Source organism: Musa acuminata, chromosome BXJ1-10 (genome assembly GCF_036884655.1).
Source record: "Musa acuminata AAA Group cultivar baxijiao chromosome BXJ1-10, Cavendish_Baxijiao_AAA, whole genome shotgun sequence".
Taxonomy (NCBI): Eukaryota; Viridiplantae; Streptophyta; class Magnoliopsida; order Zingiberales; family Musaceae; genus Musa; species Musa acuminata.
The window spans coordinates 18,614,053-18,628,363 of NC_088336.1; the positions used below are offsets into that span (position 1 = coordinate 18,614,053).

Genomic DNA, 14,311 nt, shown 5'->3' on the forward strand with positions numbered 1-14,311 from the left:
AAACATCGACGCTTCCAATCACAAGACAGGTATTGGAGTTGGGTAGCGTCAAAATAATGTAAGGGGCCGAGGAGGTTAAAATAGGCATAATGGAATATGAGGAGTCGGTTTGTTAATATAGGGAAATGTCGAGGGTATTTTTGACATTTGAGTCGTGGTTGCCATTAGTTAAATACCCAAACCGAGTCGTCGCAATAAGATCGAAAGCGTCCTGCGGACAAACCAATCCATCCGCGAGAGAGAGAAGGGTTTCGCTCGTTCTCGACCACCCCTGCGTCCTCCACACCTCGGGCTTGGCCTTCGATCCTCTTCCGATCCTCCCAACCTCGCCTCCCCCAATGTAAGTGGTCTATTGTCGATCCATCCATCTGCTGTATTTCCTCGTCAAATTATCTCCTCTTTGCTGATCTATTATGGTTCTTATGGAAACGATGGCGCAGATTGGTCGCATGTGAAGTTTCTTCGCTTTTCTAGCTGGTTCTGGGTGTTTTGTTCGATCTGGGTGGTGGATTTTTGAGCTTCTAGGGTAGATTATGTGGTTTATCGTTATTGGATTCCATGTGATGGGAAAATTCAGTCAGATCTTTGATTTCGCTTGAATGGGGTTAACTGAATTGTGGGTTGTTCTTTTATTTTTGTGGGTTTTATTGTTTATGAAAGAGAAGATCTGAGAGATCGGTGGAGGAAAAAATGGGGTTTTGTAGGGTTTCTTTTTTGGTATAATGATATTGAGAACTTTCGGAGGCTTTGCAAAGTTAATTATTTGACCCCATGTGACATTTTGCAAGTGTTGGAAGTGATTTTTTTGGATGTTTTATTTTGTTATATTGATGCTTCGAGATTGGTACTTGAATACCTTTGCTTGTTTGAAGGACGACCATGAGTGACGACGGAGATAGGACCTGTCCTCTGTGCGCGGAGGAGATGGACCTGACTGATCAGCAGCTGAAGCCTTGCAAATGTGGGTATGAGGTACGCATGCCTGCTGACCAAGAAACGAGAGGAAATTGGGTTTTGATATTTAGGCACATGTTTGTCTTTTGATGAATTTATGCGATTGAATTTGCTACTATGTCACGTGAAGATGTACATATCCAAATTAAGTTTTGAAATTGAGGCATTTGATTTCCTTTCTATGAATTCTTAGAGACTGAATTTCACGTTTGGAAGTCATTGTGACCTTTATCTTGTCCCCAGATTTGTGTTTGGTGCTGGCATCAAATAAATGACATGGCTGAGAAAGAAGAGACAGAAGGGCGGTGTCCAGCCTGCCGCACACCATATGACAAGGAAAGAATTGTCAGGATGGCTGCCAACTGTAAAAGGTCATTCATCTAATTGGTTTTTCTAAAGAAAAAAGAAAAGTATATCATTTCTGTAGTTTCTTAATATAATACGAGTATTTGTATTTTCTTGCTTTTGGATAGGTTGGTTGCCGAGATAAACGCTGAGAAAAAACAGAAATCTCAAAAGTCAAAGCTGAAAACATCTTTAGAAGCTAAGAAGCATCTTAGCGGTGTTAGAGTGGTCCAACGGAACCTTGTGTACATAATTGGCCTACCTGCTAATTTATGTGATAGAAGTGTGCGTGCTCTGTCTCTTGTGCTGTCAGGATTTGTTCTTTAATAAACATAAAGGGGTGTTTTTGATAACTTTTTTTAGGTTTTGCAGATTCTTGAACGTAAGGAATACTTTGGTCAGTATGGGAAAATCATAAAGGTATCAATTTCTCGTTCTGCAAGTGCCCCTTCCCATCAAGCATCAAGTAACAGCACTTTTAGCGTGTAAGTCTTATTTAACTTGATATTGGTATTATTCTCTAGTTGTTAAGTACAAGGGAATTTTTGTTTCTTGTCACTTGGATTTCTCATTAAACTCAGGAAGCTAATGGTTCTAAGCTTTACAAGTTGCGGTTATGTCATGGTGATTTTCTCGCCAGGCTCTAGTTTCTAGATGTCTTGTTTATTGAATTGACTAATTGGATAATATTATTTCTTCAACTTATGTTGCATATTTTTAGTTAATTACATGTCTCGCGCATAACTGGGTTATGAATTCTCGTTTATTGTGAAATGTATTCTTGTCTTTCTCAGTGGAGATCTGCTATCAAATAAGCATAATCACTTATGCATCTATTGGTGACTATTTTTAAGTGATTTGTAGTGTTCTAGATGCCTTCACATGTAGACAGTCACCTAAGTGTCTTTAATATTTAATACATGTTAAGTTTGGGGATTATATTGGTTTATGTGTTGGTGGTAGATGTTGTTTAATTTCTTTAGTTTTGTACTGTGTTGTTCTTTTATGATGCTTTATATTGTTAACTTAACTACCTACCTATCTGTTTTTTAAATTTACTTAAGGTTTTCTTTTTCAGCTTCATTCCATGTTTACTTTTTTGGTGGATTGTTACAGGATTTTGGTGATAGTGGTTTGTTAAGTTCAGTGGGCCTAAACTTGTGTCAGACATTTAACAAATTATGTCTTTTCTCTTATCTTTCTTATTAGATTAGGCATGTTAAGACTTAAAAGTGCATGTGTATGACTTACTGTCCTAGGAGCCAAAGGCAATAGAGAAACTGAGGCAATAAATGATAGTATATGTGGAGTGTCCAACCCTTGCAAGTTTCTGCAAATGACTCCTACATGTTATCCTTGAAAATACCATAAAACTGCAAGTTCTACATGGTTACCTGATGCCGTCACTTTAGTTTGCCTATAGCATTTTGTGATCTGATTAAGAAGTGTTACAAAAAAAACTGAATGCTTATTTAGTTTACCAACATACTGTCACGCACTTAGTTGGTTTTGCCTAAGCTGTGCGGTACTTTTGCGTGTCCGTCTGCAAAGGTCAGCCTTCCCGAAACCTCCTATGGTCCCTCAGGACCTACAAAAGAGAAAACGGGTTAGATAAAACGTCTCACTCGAGAACCACAAGCAATCATTTCGGTAAACACTTCATAGCCAATGCAAATTACAAACAGACTTCACAAGCTCTGAACGGTCACACAACATAGGGTCTGAAATGATCCACTACAGACCGAAATCCTTACAAGTGCCCACATGACACAACATTTGTTTGTAAGCCTAGGACGACCACCAAACTAAAGAAAATGGGGTTGCTAAGTCTACTTATGCAAAGCATGAAGAAAATTGAAAGACAGGGACATACATGAGCATTACATCAAACACCCCATTTACAATTTTGTCCATGACTTTCTCCCCCACTTATTCCTTTGATGTCCTCGTCGAAGCCTTTGCAGACGCTTGATCTCCTCGCCTTTGCTGAGCCTTCAATCTTCTGCTCTAGTTGTAATGCATCTCTTGGCTCCCAACTGGACTCCGTTGTTATTGTTGAGCAGTCGAACTTTGATCCGTCATGCTGTTTCAATTCGTCAATGACTCTGACTCTGGTGTGGGGTCGGGTGAGTTGTGTTGATCCCTGTTGTTTCCTACAGATCCCTTAAATGAAGAAAAAGATCATCTTTAGTATGCGTCAGTCTCTCAAATGTTTCATGTCGCTTAAACTAGGTGGATGCTTGTTGGAGCTTTAACTAGCATCACCTCGCAAACTTTAAAGCTTTTGGGTCCTTCCTTCATAAAATTTGTCCATCGATTCTTCTTTCACTTGGTCATCACTTCCAAGTAGGTTCGTATCACTTCTGCTTTCGATTGGCATTCTGTTGAGAAATGAAACGGTAATATACTCTCAGTAGTACTGATCACTATTGGTGAGGATTTGATAACTATTGTCTTTCATTCGGTTTCTTCGAAGGGTCTTTGAACCTGTACAGAGCTCCTTTGCTAGATAGATAAGAGAATTGGGGTACTCGGTTTCACCCATTCTTTTAAGAGTTAAGAAGGTAAAGGTTATTTGACTTCGTCAGTCTCCTCGAGGGTTGTACTCTATGCATCGAGCTAGTTACTAGCTGTCGCCTGCTCTTTGCTCACACTTTTTAAGCACTCGAAGTGTTTGCACTCCTTGCATTGAGTTAGCTACTATGATTCACCTTCTTAATGCCATCGAACTTTTGTAATGTAAGAAGTTCTCACCCTAACTTGGAGCAAGTCTCTAGTAGTTTTAGTCACCTCTAGAATTGTACTGTCTTCTCCATAATCTTTGTCGTCTACTCCTCTGAGTTGCAAACGTATAGCACCATGTACTGTCTACTTCGTTTCCTTGGTCGAGTACTCTTGTATCGACCCGAAGTCCTTTGCTTTCGGTTATCTTAATGAGAAGTTCGTTGACACCGGCCTTACGAAGTTCCCTGGCCTCTGCCTTTTAGCCTTGTCTCGATATTTGAAGTTTGCCTCTGCATTCTACACCTCCTCGGCTCCTTTCACGACCAAGCGCTCTCCCTCCATGAGAACAAGGGATCGATGACTTCACAGAATTCCTACCTCTGCGGTACCGTGGCACTGTTATACTCATGGCCCTACTATCCATCGTCTTGCATCCGCGTCCCTTTCTTCATGATCAGTAGATCTACCTCTGTGGCACTGTGACACTCCTCCGAGTCCAACTCCATTATAACCGATATTTGGTTTTTGGTAGCTAAGTCCCTCTGAACTCATCGTCGCTTCCTCGCCCCTTTCGACCCCCTGCTTTAACACCTCTGTGTTCTCCGAGTAGTTCTCCTTGATCGATGGAAAGATAGATTGCGACTCCTATGCATGGCCTCCGCCATTATGTTACAGGGTTTGCACTGATTTTGTTCTCCTTAGCTTCCTTGGTAGCAACATTCGCTTACTCGGCTTGTTCTTTGTTCCATGTTTCATCTTCTATGTTAACTCTCTTCAAGCGGCTTAGGTCATTCACCAAGTTACACTCAAGTTGCTTCGCTCCTCGATTTGCATTGAGTTGATAGTGGCTCTTGTGCCCACCATTCCATGGGTCGGCCCTCCATTGAGTTCGATCTTTACATCGACTCCAAGTATGCCTTCATTTTGTGTTGTCTCGAGTCGCTCCCCCACTTAATCTCGCAATGCATCCATTAATGCATTACCTCATGCGAGATCATGCGATAACTCCTCGTCACTCACTCGGTCCGTTGAGCTTTGTGGGGTTGTTGCCTTGAGATACTTCTCAACATGTGCAGTCTGTTGCACATTATTCTCCCTTTGGAGACCCGAGACTTATCCTTCCAAGGTATCTGTCTCGTTGGAGCAATTTCTCTCTTCACATCCTTCCCTTTGGAAGTTTCGGAGATCATCATCCCCTTGGACTACTCCGCCTTGTTGAATAAACTGTGCATTGTTCTGCACCCGTAAATGCACTCGCTATATTGAGACTCCTCGCCAATACAGCCCCTGCTGCACCCCCTCAAAGTCTAGCAACATGCTGAACTCACTGCACACTTCAACCTCATATGAATGCATCATTCTCATGCCGAAGAGAGTTTCAATACTCCATGGCGTCGAGTTTCGATTGTCTTAGGATGGCCATGAACATTCCATTGTCCACATACAATCTCTTTCATGAGTACCAAATTTTTCGAGTTAGCAATTCCCTTCACCTCTATGAGCTTTGCATAATTCTTTCGGTTGCTGAACAACTCATTCCACCTTGCATGGTCTCATCCTTTACCTAACGCCTCGCTTGCCTTGAGCATCATCAAGTATAATTGTCAATGTCGAGTCGTAGCTTGAACTCAACTATCCCAACCTTTGTGCACTATGCATTCTTCCCAGCTTGCTTGTCTTCGTGGTGCTTCTTGCGCGAAGGGTTAGCCATTCCTTTGAATGCCAATCTCAGATGTCTGCTCCTCTGAGCGACTCCTTTTCCCTACATTTCCATGCCTGTTTCCTCCAAACGGTTGCGCATGCTGGCTGCCCTCAACGCAGCCTCGCTAGGTCCCCTACGTTTGCATGCCAAGTGTTTTTATGTGTGCTTGTCTCACTCTGATACCATATGCCACGCACTTAGTTAGTTTTGCCTAAGTTGTGCGGCACCCTTGCGTATCCGTCCGTAAAGGTCAGCCTCCCCGAAACCTCCTATGGTCCCTTAGGACTTACAAAAGAGAAAATGGGTCAGAGAAAGCGTCTCACTTGGGATCCACAAGTAATCATTTTAATAAACACTTCATAGCCAATGCAAATTACAAACATACTTCATAAGCTCTAAACGGTCGCACAACAAAGGGTCTAAAATGGTCCACTACAGATTGAAATCTCCACAAGTCCCCACATGATATAACCTTTGTTTGCAAGCTTAGGACGACCATCAAAACTAAAGAAAATGAGGTTGCTAAGCCTATTGCCAACCCTTTACATGCTATGCAAAGCATGAACAAAATTAAAAGACATGGACATACATGAGCATTACATCAAACATCCTATTTACAGTTTTGTCCGTGACAATACGGAACTCATGGTTTTGTTCAGAGTGAGTGTTTAACATTACCTATTGAACCTTGTTGGACTAGGTATGTAATGTATGCAAGAGAAGAAGAAGCCATTCGATGTATCCAAGCAGTACACAATTATATTCTGGAGGGTAAAACCTTGAAGTAAGCCTGTAACTTAGAGATTGTTATTTACTTGACCTTTTCATTTCCCTGTGATATTTCTCTAATGACACTGTAGTTTACTTTTGTAGGGCATGTTTTGGTACAACGAAATATTGCCATGCTTGGTTGAGAAATATGGTACGGAGAGTAGCCTATTATTATACTGCTGGTAGTTTCTATATTTGGTAAAATTTGTTTCTCTTTTTTCCTTTCATTCCAAGTAATTGACTTGGTTGTTCAGATCTGCAGCAATCCGGATTGTCTGTATTTGCATGATATAGGTAGCCAAGACGATAGTTTCACAAAGGATGAGGTTATTTCAGCTTATACAAGGTAAATGATAGTTCTTTGTATATTTAACTTTCATCCCAAGGTCAAACTATGTTTTGACCTATTGCACAGAAGCTAAGCTAATCAGTATTTCACACAATGTTTGCTCTCCCTTTTACTTAACATTTGTCTTGTTGTGGCCTTATAGGAGTAGGGTTCCACAAATTGCTTCAAATAGTTCTCAAAGGCGTTCAGGAATTGTTTTGCCTCCTCCAGCTGATGATTCTTCAAACAGTATAACTGCTTCAGCCAGAAATTACATCAAGAGCCCTTCAAATGTAAATCCTAACTATTAGTTTGATTGTCCAGTGAGGCTTAGAACTTGGTTTGAGTTGGGACTTGTTACTTTAGTGTGGAGTTAACCTTATTGATGCTGTTTATGCATTCTTTTTATCTGCTTGGATACATTACATTGACTGATTGTATATAAATGCAGATTGCTTCAACCCAGGTCAAAGGTTCTCCTCCTAGTAGCAGTGCTGGGAAGCCCACGGTTCTTCCTGCTGGTGCTTCATGGTATGATTCTTATTGTTCTTGTTTTGTCTTCTGGTGGAATCATTATCTAAATGTCAACTGTTTGCAGGGGGCTCCGAAGTTCAAACTGCCGGCCTCCAACTGCAAGTGCAGCATGCTCTCAAGTTCCCTTTGCAAAACAAAAGGTAGAGACGGTTGGTAATTCGTGTTTGCCTCCTACATCGACTGAAAGCACAAATCATCCTTCTGCATGGAATGAAGTAGTTCCAACATCAAAGGTGCCTGAAGGCCAGATTTTGACAATTACTAAGTTGCCTTCTCTGTTAATGGAAAGCACAAAGCAGTATTGTTCATGGCATGATGACGTAGATATGGCATCAAAAGTGACTGAAAGCAGAGACTCTCCGCAAATTAGTGATGCATCTCAGCCTGATGAACCTTTGAGTCCATCACCAAGAGTAGTAACATCTAGTGATTGTTCCTCCAGATTTTCTTCATGGGATGATGGCATAAACATGACGTCCAAGGTTGGTGAAGAAAACCAAATGGCACATTCTGATGATGGGTTTAGACAACTAGAATATCTAACACCTGTTATTGAAAAGCAGTGCCAAGCATCTGTCTCAGATGTATCAACTGTAGATGTCTCAGGTGTAACTCGTATTTCCCAGTTATCATCGAATTTCGTGCATTGCCTTCCAGTCAGCGCACCTGAAGACAAGGAAACATCCATTCATGTGAATGGTGACAACTCAAAGCCAACAAATAGTACAAGTTCTAAAGGTTTTGATAGACAATTTGGCAGGTCTGATTTTGATAGGGCTACACAAGGTTCTAGTACTATCAATGAGGCAACACATAGTTTATGCTCGAGTTTCTCTTCAGTTAGACTAGATAGCCATGATAGGCTGGGTCGATTAAATGTGAACCAGAACCTTATTTCAGATTCTGATAGCCTTACACCTGTAATACCTTTGTGTAATGTCTCAGATCCAGCTCCTTGGAGTAAAGCCTCTCAGTTGCTTGATAAACATGGTGGGAATGAGTCAAAGGATCAGAGTACTGAGCCACTGAAGGAAAAGCTGATTTCTGCAGTTAATAGTAAGGACAGAGTCATACTTCCTAGTGATGATAAAGTATTTCTAGGTAATGTTGATCGCCTGTCATCTTCACCTTATGCAAATCATTCACACAATAGTGGCAATTGTTCAAGTTCTACTTCTTCAAACACAGATGCCCAAAATAAGCAAACCCCAAGAGCTGACAGAAATCTGGAGATGTGTTCGTTTCCTTTAGGAGAATATGCCTTGTCCAATGGTTGCGATGATCAAAGCAGTTCACCCAGGGAGAGTTTTAGGTGTCCTGAGATGAACTGCAATGAAGAAAAAGTGAAATCTTCAGGAAGAGTTGATGATATAGCCTATAATAACAAATACGCAACTGTAAATTTAAAGGGGGAGAGCAGCATCATTTCAGATATACTGTCACTAGATGTTGACCCATGGGATGACTCATCAAACACAGTTAACAGTTTTGCTAGTCTTCTTGGTGAAACTGAAAAACAGGAAAGGTCTTTTAAATTATTGAGTTCATGGAAATCCAACAACAGCAACCAATCTAGATTTTCATTTGCCAGGCAAGAAAGCCAAGGGAATATAGTGCAACCTATCAGAAGTGAGGTCTATGCACAGAAGTTTTGCTCCTCGTCACATGATTCATATGAAAGTGGGCTTCAAAATGGAATTTTGTTCAATACTTTTGAGGCACCCAACACTAACATCATGAGCAACCCTGTCATCTCACCAGATAAGGCTGCTAGTAAGTACTTGTTCAATATTAATATATTTTAGTCAGAAAACAAATTTCTTCGCTTTTTTATTGTCAACTTTCTAATAGTATTGCTGCTCTGTTGCTGCTTTTAATATCTTTAAGTTGTTACTGTTTTTTTCCTTTTCTCTGCTGCTTTATGGGTGCTTTTGTTTCACTATTGAGATTGTTTCAATATTTTTGGAGCTTGAGTCCATTAGACATGGTTTCAAAAACAATTAATGTGGCCGCATATCTTGGTCTGGTCGGTGGCTTAACCACATATGTCGCCACATACGCAGAGCAGCCTCATATTTAGATCTGTCTTAACTGCATCATATACCTGTTATGTGACAGCATTATGCGTCTATGCTGCATAATTGCAATTCATAGCAACTGCATAAGGTGCATGTGTTGTATATGTGAACAAATTTGGACCCGACTCAAGGCTAAAACCGAAGCTGGTGTAATCTGTTAAAGAATTTTATGTACTAAATGATGCAAGACTACAAGAGCCTTTTATCATTTCTCCAACACCACCGTTTCTTCTGCTTGAGCCATGGTTTTCCAACTCTTCTCTCTTTAATCCCACTCCTTGTCATCCTCAATTATCTCACCTTCTAGAAGAAGTGCAATTGGAGGAGTTCCATAATGTTTCTTTGTTTCTTCTGTTTGAGCCCTAGTCTACCATGATTGTGCCCTCCTGGTCTCTAATCAGTGGTGTTGCATGGGTGTCTGCAACTTCATTGTGAAATTTTCTGCTTCCCCTCATTTGCTTTGCTATTATCCTGTGAAAGAGGTAAGTTTGCAGCATTGGTTACTCAGAAGCCTTTACTCTTTTATTTTTATCAAGGAACTTTTGGTTTGTTATGGAATTCCCTTTCTGTATTTCTAATGTGGACTATGTTCCCAATCTGCTGCTCTTAAAAGTTTGAACTAATTTCATGTTTGTGCTTAGCATTTGAGTTCTGTTTGATTGCTATATTTTGTTTTTGTGGTATATTATATTGTAAATATTTTTAGTTTTATCAAGGATTGACTAGCTAATCTTAGGAAACATGAAAATGATGCAATTATGAGTAATTAAGCTTGTTATGCTATGTTTCAATGTACTGAGATATGCCATCATTATGGTTGTATTGATTGGAATATATTCTCTTACTCATTTGTTATGCATAATTTCATTTTGTTTTGGACTTATTTTTTAGGCAGTTTGAAATCTAACTGCAGATGCCTGTGTATATATGCAGCACAGCATATGCACTATGTCATGATGCGGTCACTTGCATACTATTTTCAGTTTAGACCTTGCCTATAGCCAACTTGTCACGTTGTGGCAAGTGAGCCTGACCCATGAATGGTGTTGTCCAATTACCATAGCTGATATATTTTCTTTTTTTTTTGTGACAGGTTTTGTCACTTATTATTAATGTTAGCAATGGTTACATTACATGGATACAATACTTCAAATGTCCAATTATGTTTATTGAGCATGTAGTGCCAATATAATCTTGACATAGAAGTATATACCGTCATATTATTATTTATTATTGTTATTATTATTATTATTATTTGTGTGTTTGTACTTTGTATGCGTTCTATATTGCTGATGATATTCATATTTTTGTAATTGTTGCTCTCACAAATGGAAGGTACTTCAAGGTCTAAGATATCAGCACCACCTGGATTTTCAGCTCCAAACAGAGTTCCTCCTCCAGGTTTTTCTTCTCAAGATAGATTTTATGAAACACATGAGGCAGCGTTGTCAGGTTTGTACATCAAATCTGACTAGTTTTCTTGTCGGGTCTTCAGTTCCCTAATGTGTTTCTGTTTTCTTGCAGAAAATCATCTGGTTGGTAGTCCAGCTGGAAATCGTTATCAGTCACATATAGCTGGAAATCCTGGTGATGTAGAACTTATTGATCCAGCAATTTTGGCTGTCGGCAAGGGACGAATGTCACTTGGAATAGATAATTTAGGTTTGGGCCTTAAATCTACATTTCCTGTGCAGAGTAGCCCTTCAGATAATGACCTGAGACTTCATTTATTGAAGCAGCAGTCTCTCTCTTCTTATCAGAACTTGAGCATACCAGATTGTGTGGGAGATAGATTTTTGCCATTACGTGATGCATATATCACATCTCAACTTTCAGCAGAAAACCACTCTAGTCTTTCTCCAATAGTGCAGATGTCACTTCAACAACTGAGAAATTCACAATTGTTGAATAAACAGTGGGATGGCTTTAATGATTTATGGACTGGAAGTGATATGGGTATGAGTGAAGTCATGAGGAATGAAAGATTTGGGCTTAGCAACTTCTATTCTAGCAATGAGGACAAAAAACTTCATTTCCCAAATGGTGATCTATATAACAGGGAATTCAGGATGTAATGCTTAACTGTCTCTGTGAAACATTTGTCCATCTCCCATGTATGTCAGTGTATCTCTGAATAAGTAACAGTTGATTCTTTCGAGGAGATGTGGATGTTGATGGCACGTGCACTGCTACTCCCGAAGTTGGTCGTGCATCATAAAGGTGGGAGTTTATGTTCTGACCTTTTTCCATCTAAAGGTTAATATTGGTTTATCCTTCTGAATTAAATGTGAGAACACTAGGAGAACCATTGGTGTACAAAAAACATATTGCCTTTTTATAATTGGTGAGACTTAAAAAGGTTGGGTTTTCAGAGAGGTTTCTTGATTTCAGATATCATTAGGGGACAGAAGTTTGATAATGAAGAACTTTCCCGTTGGGGTCTGTGTTAGGAATTGGAGCGTTGCTTCCTAGGTTTTTGATATAATGCATGCCAGTTGAGCGGGCTAAGTTTGCATGTGCATTATTGGAGCAAACATACCAAATGATTCCTTCACTGTTGCTTGTTTACTGCTCTCTTGGTCAGTTGGTCTTAATATAGGCTGTGCATTTTTATTGTTTAGTGGAAGTTGCTGCATATAAGTGATTGTGTATTTTGACTAACAAGGCTCGATTTAAGACAAAGCTCGTGACTCTTATGTTGGAGAAATGTTGATAAGATCCATCGTCATTGCACAAGGATCCCTAGTGTGCTTGTGCTGAAGTTTGACTCATCAGTTGGTTTGAAATTCACACAGCATTGCCAGGTAGATTTATCATTGCTTGTTTGTTATGATCTTTTTACATTCTTTAATAACTGTTCTAGTTCTTCTGCATTTAAATTGCTTAAATTGTAAGAGCATATTCTTTTATGCTTTACTTCTCAAAATTATGTGTTAATGCCATTCTGTTTTCTGTTGGATGTTAAAACTATATACTTATGGAGTTCTGATGATTGAAGTCTACATATATTTAATTGCTTCAAGCTTAGAGCAAAGCACATATTGGCCATTGGCTAAGTAAATAATGTCTGCAATGGCCTTGATCTGATAATTGACATTTTTCTGGGAATAGCCACACTTGGAAATATCATTTATCCTTTGTTGTAGCCCCTTACAATTACTGTTTTTGCTTATCTGCAAAGAAAAGTTGTCATACATCTCAATGGAGGCTGGTTGCAGGGTGCAGTAATATTGAAGCGTTCATATAGGGGAATTGGCAGGATTAGTGATGACTGAGCTTTCATCTTCATGCTTTTACATTTTGTATTTTCAAATTTTGGTAAATGACAATTCTGTTGTAAAACTCCACCAGTAGTTTCTTATTTTTGCATGTGTTCGCCCTCGTTCCGACTGTTGTCAATTGAGAGCTTTGGACTATCTGGTTAGCGTTTCCGAGTTTGGCTTGATCTTTTTATAACCCATGCTTCGACATCAGACCAAGTTATTCGTACGGTAGATGTAGTTATTTCGGTTGTGCCGTAGATGTCTTGGAATTAATTTCTCTTGCTTTTTTTCCTTTAATTTTCCACAATAAAGATCATGATTCTCTTGGTTATATGTTTTATTAGGTCCTGTATTGGATTTTCTTGGTGCCTACTATTCGGACAACTGTTGGTTGAATATATTTCTCACAATTACGTTTTGCATGACGGATGTAATGCTGATTTGTGTAGGTCTCAAGTTTACGATGCTTGAATCTGTGTGTGTATGATTGTGCCATATCTTAGTGTAGCTGAGACTATTTACATAAACCAATGAAACATCTTGGCCCCTATGGTTAATGTAGTTTGTGAGATTCTATATTAGTATCTGACCCGACCCCCCATGAATCCAACTTTAAATTCAACCAACTTACTTTAGCTTGTTGAAGTAGTGTCCATGGGTCAAGTACATGGTAATTTTGATAATTTTGTATAATTGGATAGTTTTTCCTTAAATATCCATGCTTATTGATTGGTCCCCCTAAACTTGTTTGGATCATCTTATAATTTTGATAGATTTTAAGCTCAATTGTAGAGATTTTGTTAGATTATCATGAGGTCCTAAGAGCTAAACTCGTCCTCACCATTTATACTTTGCAAAACTAAGATGTGGACATCCGAGTCGAATTGATGAGTTCATATATTTGGACCTGCCGACATTCGAATGTCAGGTTATTGTTAATTCGACACACGTGGTTGATATGATTGTACTAATTGTAACATTGGATCGACTACCTTGTCAAACGAGTTATGTTTGATGGTTTCATTTTGTAAAATCATTCCAACTTAGTTTGGGATTGATTGAGTTTGCGACTCGACACCCCATGTCTCTTGGCACTAAGATTGATTGACTTGACACCCCCAACTCAATTAAGAAGATTTTGACTCCGTGACCCGACACCTTTGGATAGATAGCAAAGGATATGGCATCGACTTGTATGAATTTTAATGTTACACAAGTATTGTTCAAATATAACTACTAAATAATACGAATTCCTTCATCCATGCAAGTCCAAAGAGATGACATGTTGTAGTGCTGTGGAGAGTCCAAAGCAGCACCGAGCACTCACATGTCACTCGCACTACGACGGGTGGTCGGGCAACAGCAGCAACGACTTAAATCGACAACTGTTCTTCTGGTGGCTGCCGCCGCTTCTGCCCCACTTTGCCGAACCAAACCGCCCCCCCCCCCCTCTCTTCCGACTGCGTGTACGCCGCCGAGAAGTCAAACAGAAGAGCACAACAGGCGCAGCTCCGCCCTTCCCTTCCCACCCAGCGAAACAAATCCTGCTAGTCTTACGAGAACGATTGCAGCAGGAGCTGCTGCAGGTACTGCGCACCCCCACACCATCAGC

The 14,311-nt window shown here is 39.8% G+C and overlaps 1 protein-coding gene across 5 annotated transcripts; it reads left to right on the top strand.

The window, feature by feature from the left end:
* The first annotated feature begins 203 nt into the window (after nt 1–203).
* On the top strand, nt 204–13,124 carry LOC135581988 (uncharacterized). 5 transcript variants are annotated; one of them, XR_010480343.1, is made up of 14 exons: nt 204–340; nt 873–972; nt 1,198–1,325; nt 1,428–1,584; nt 1,672–1,784; nt 6,426–6,509; nt 6,599–6,647; nt 6,751–6,842; nt 6,988–7,117; nt 7,276–7,355; nt 7,423–9,131; nt 10,772–10,888; nt 10,961–12,240; nt 12,655–13,124. XR_010480343.1 is itself a non-coding variant. In XM_065086059.1 (13 exons), coding segments are annotated over exons 1-13 (3,312 nt in total). In that variant the 5' UTR covers nt 204–338; the 3' UTR covers nt 11,512–13,124. The 5 variants fall into 5 exon arrangements, 4 of the variants coding, with proteins under 4 accessions (XP_064942131.1, XP_064942132.1, XP_064942133.1 ...); XM_065086059.1 differs by having other exon boundaries at nt 10,961–13,124; XM_065086060.1 differs by lacking the exons at nt 204–340; nt 873–972; nt 1,198–1,325; nt 1,428–1,584 and having other exon boundaries at nt 1,731–1,784; nt 6,791–6,842; nt 10,961–13,124.
* The last annotated feature ends 1,187 nt before the right edge of the window (nt 13,125–14,311 follow it).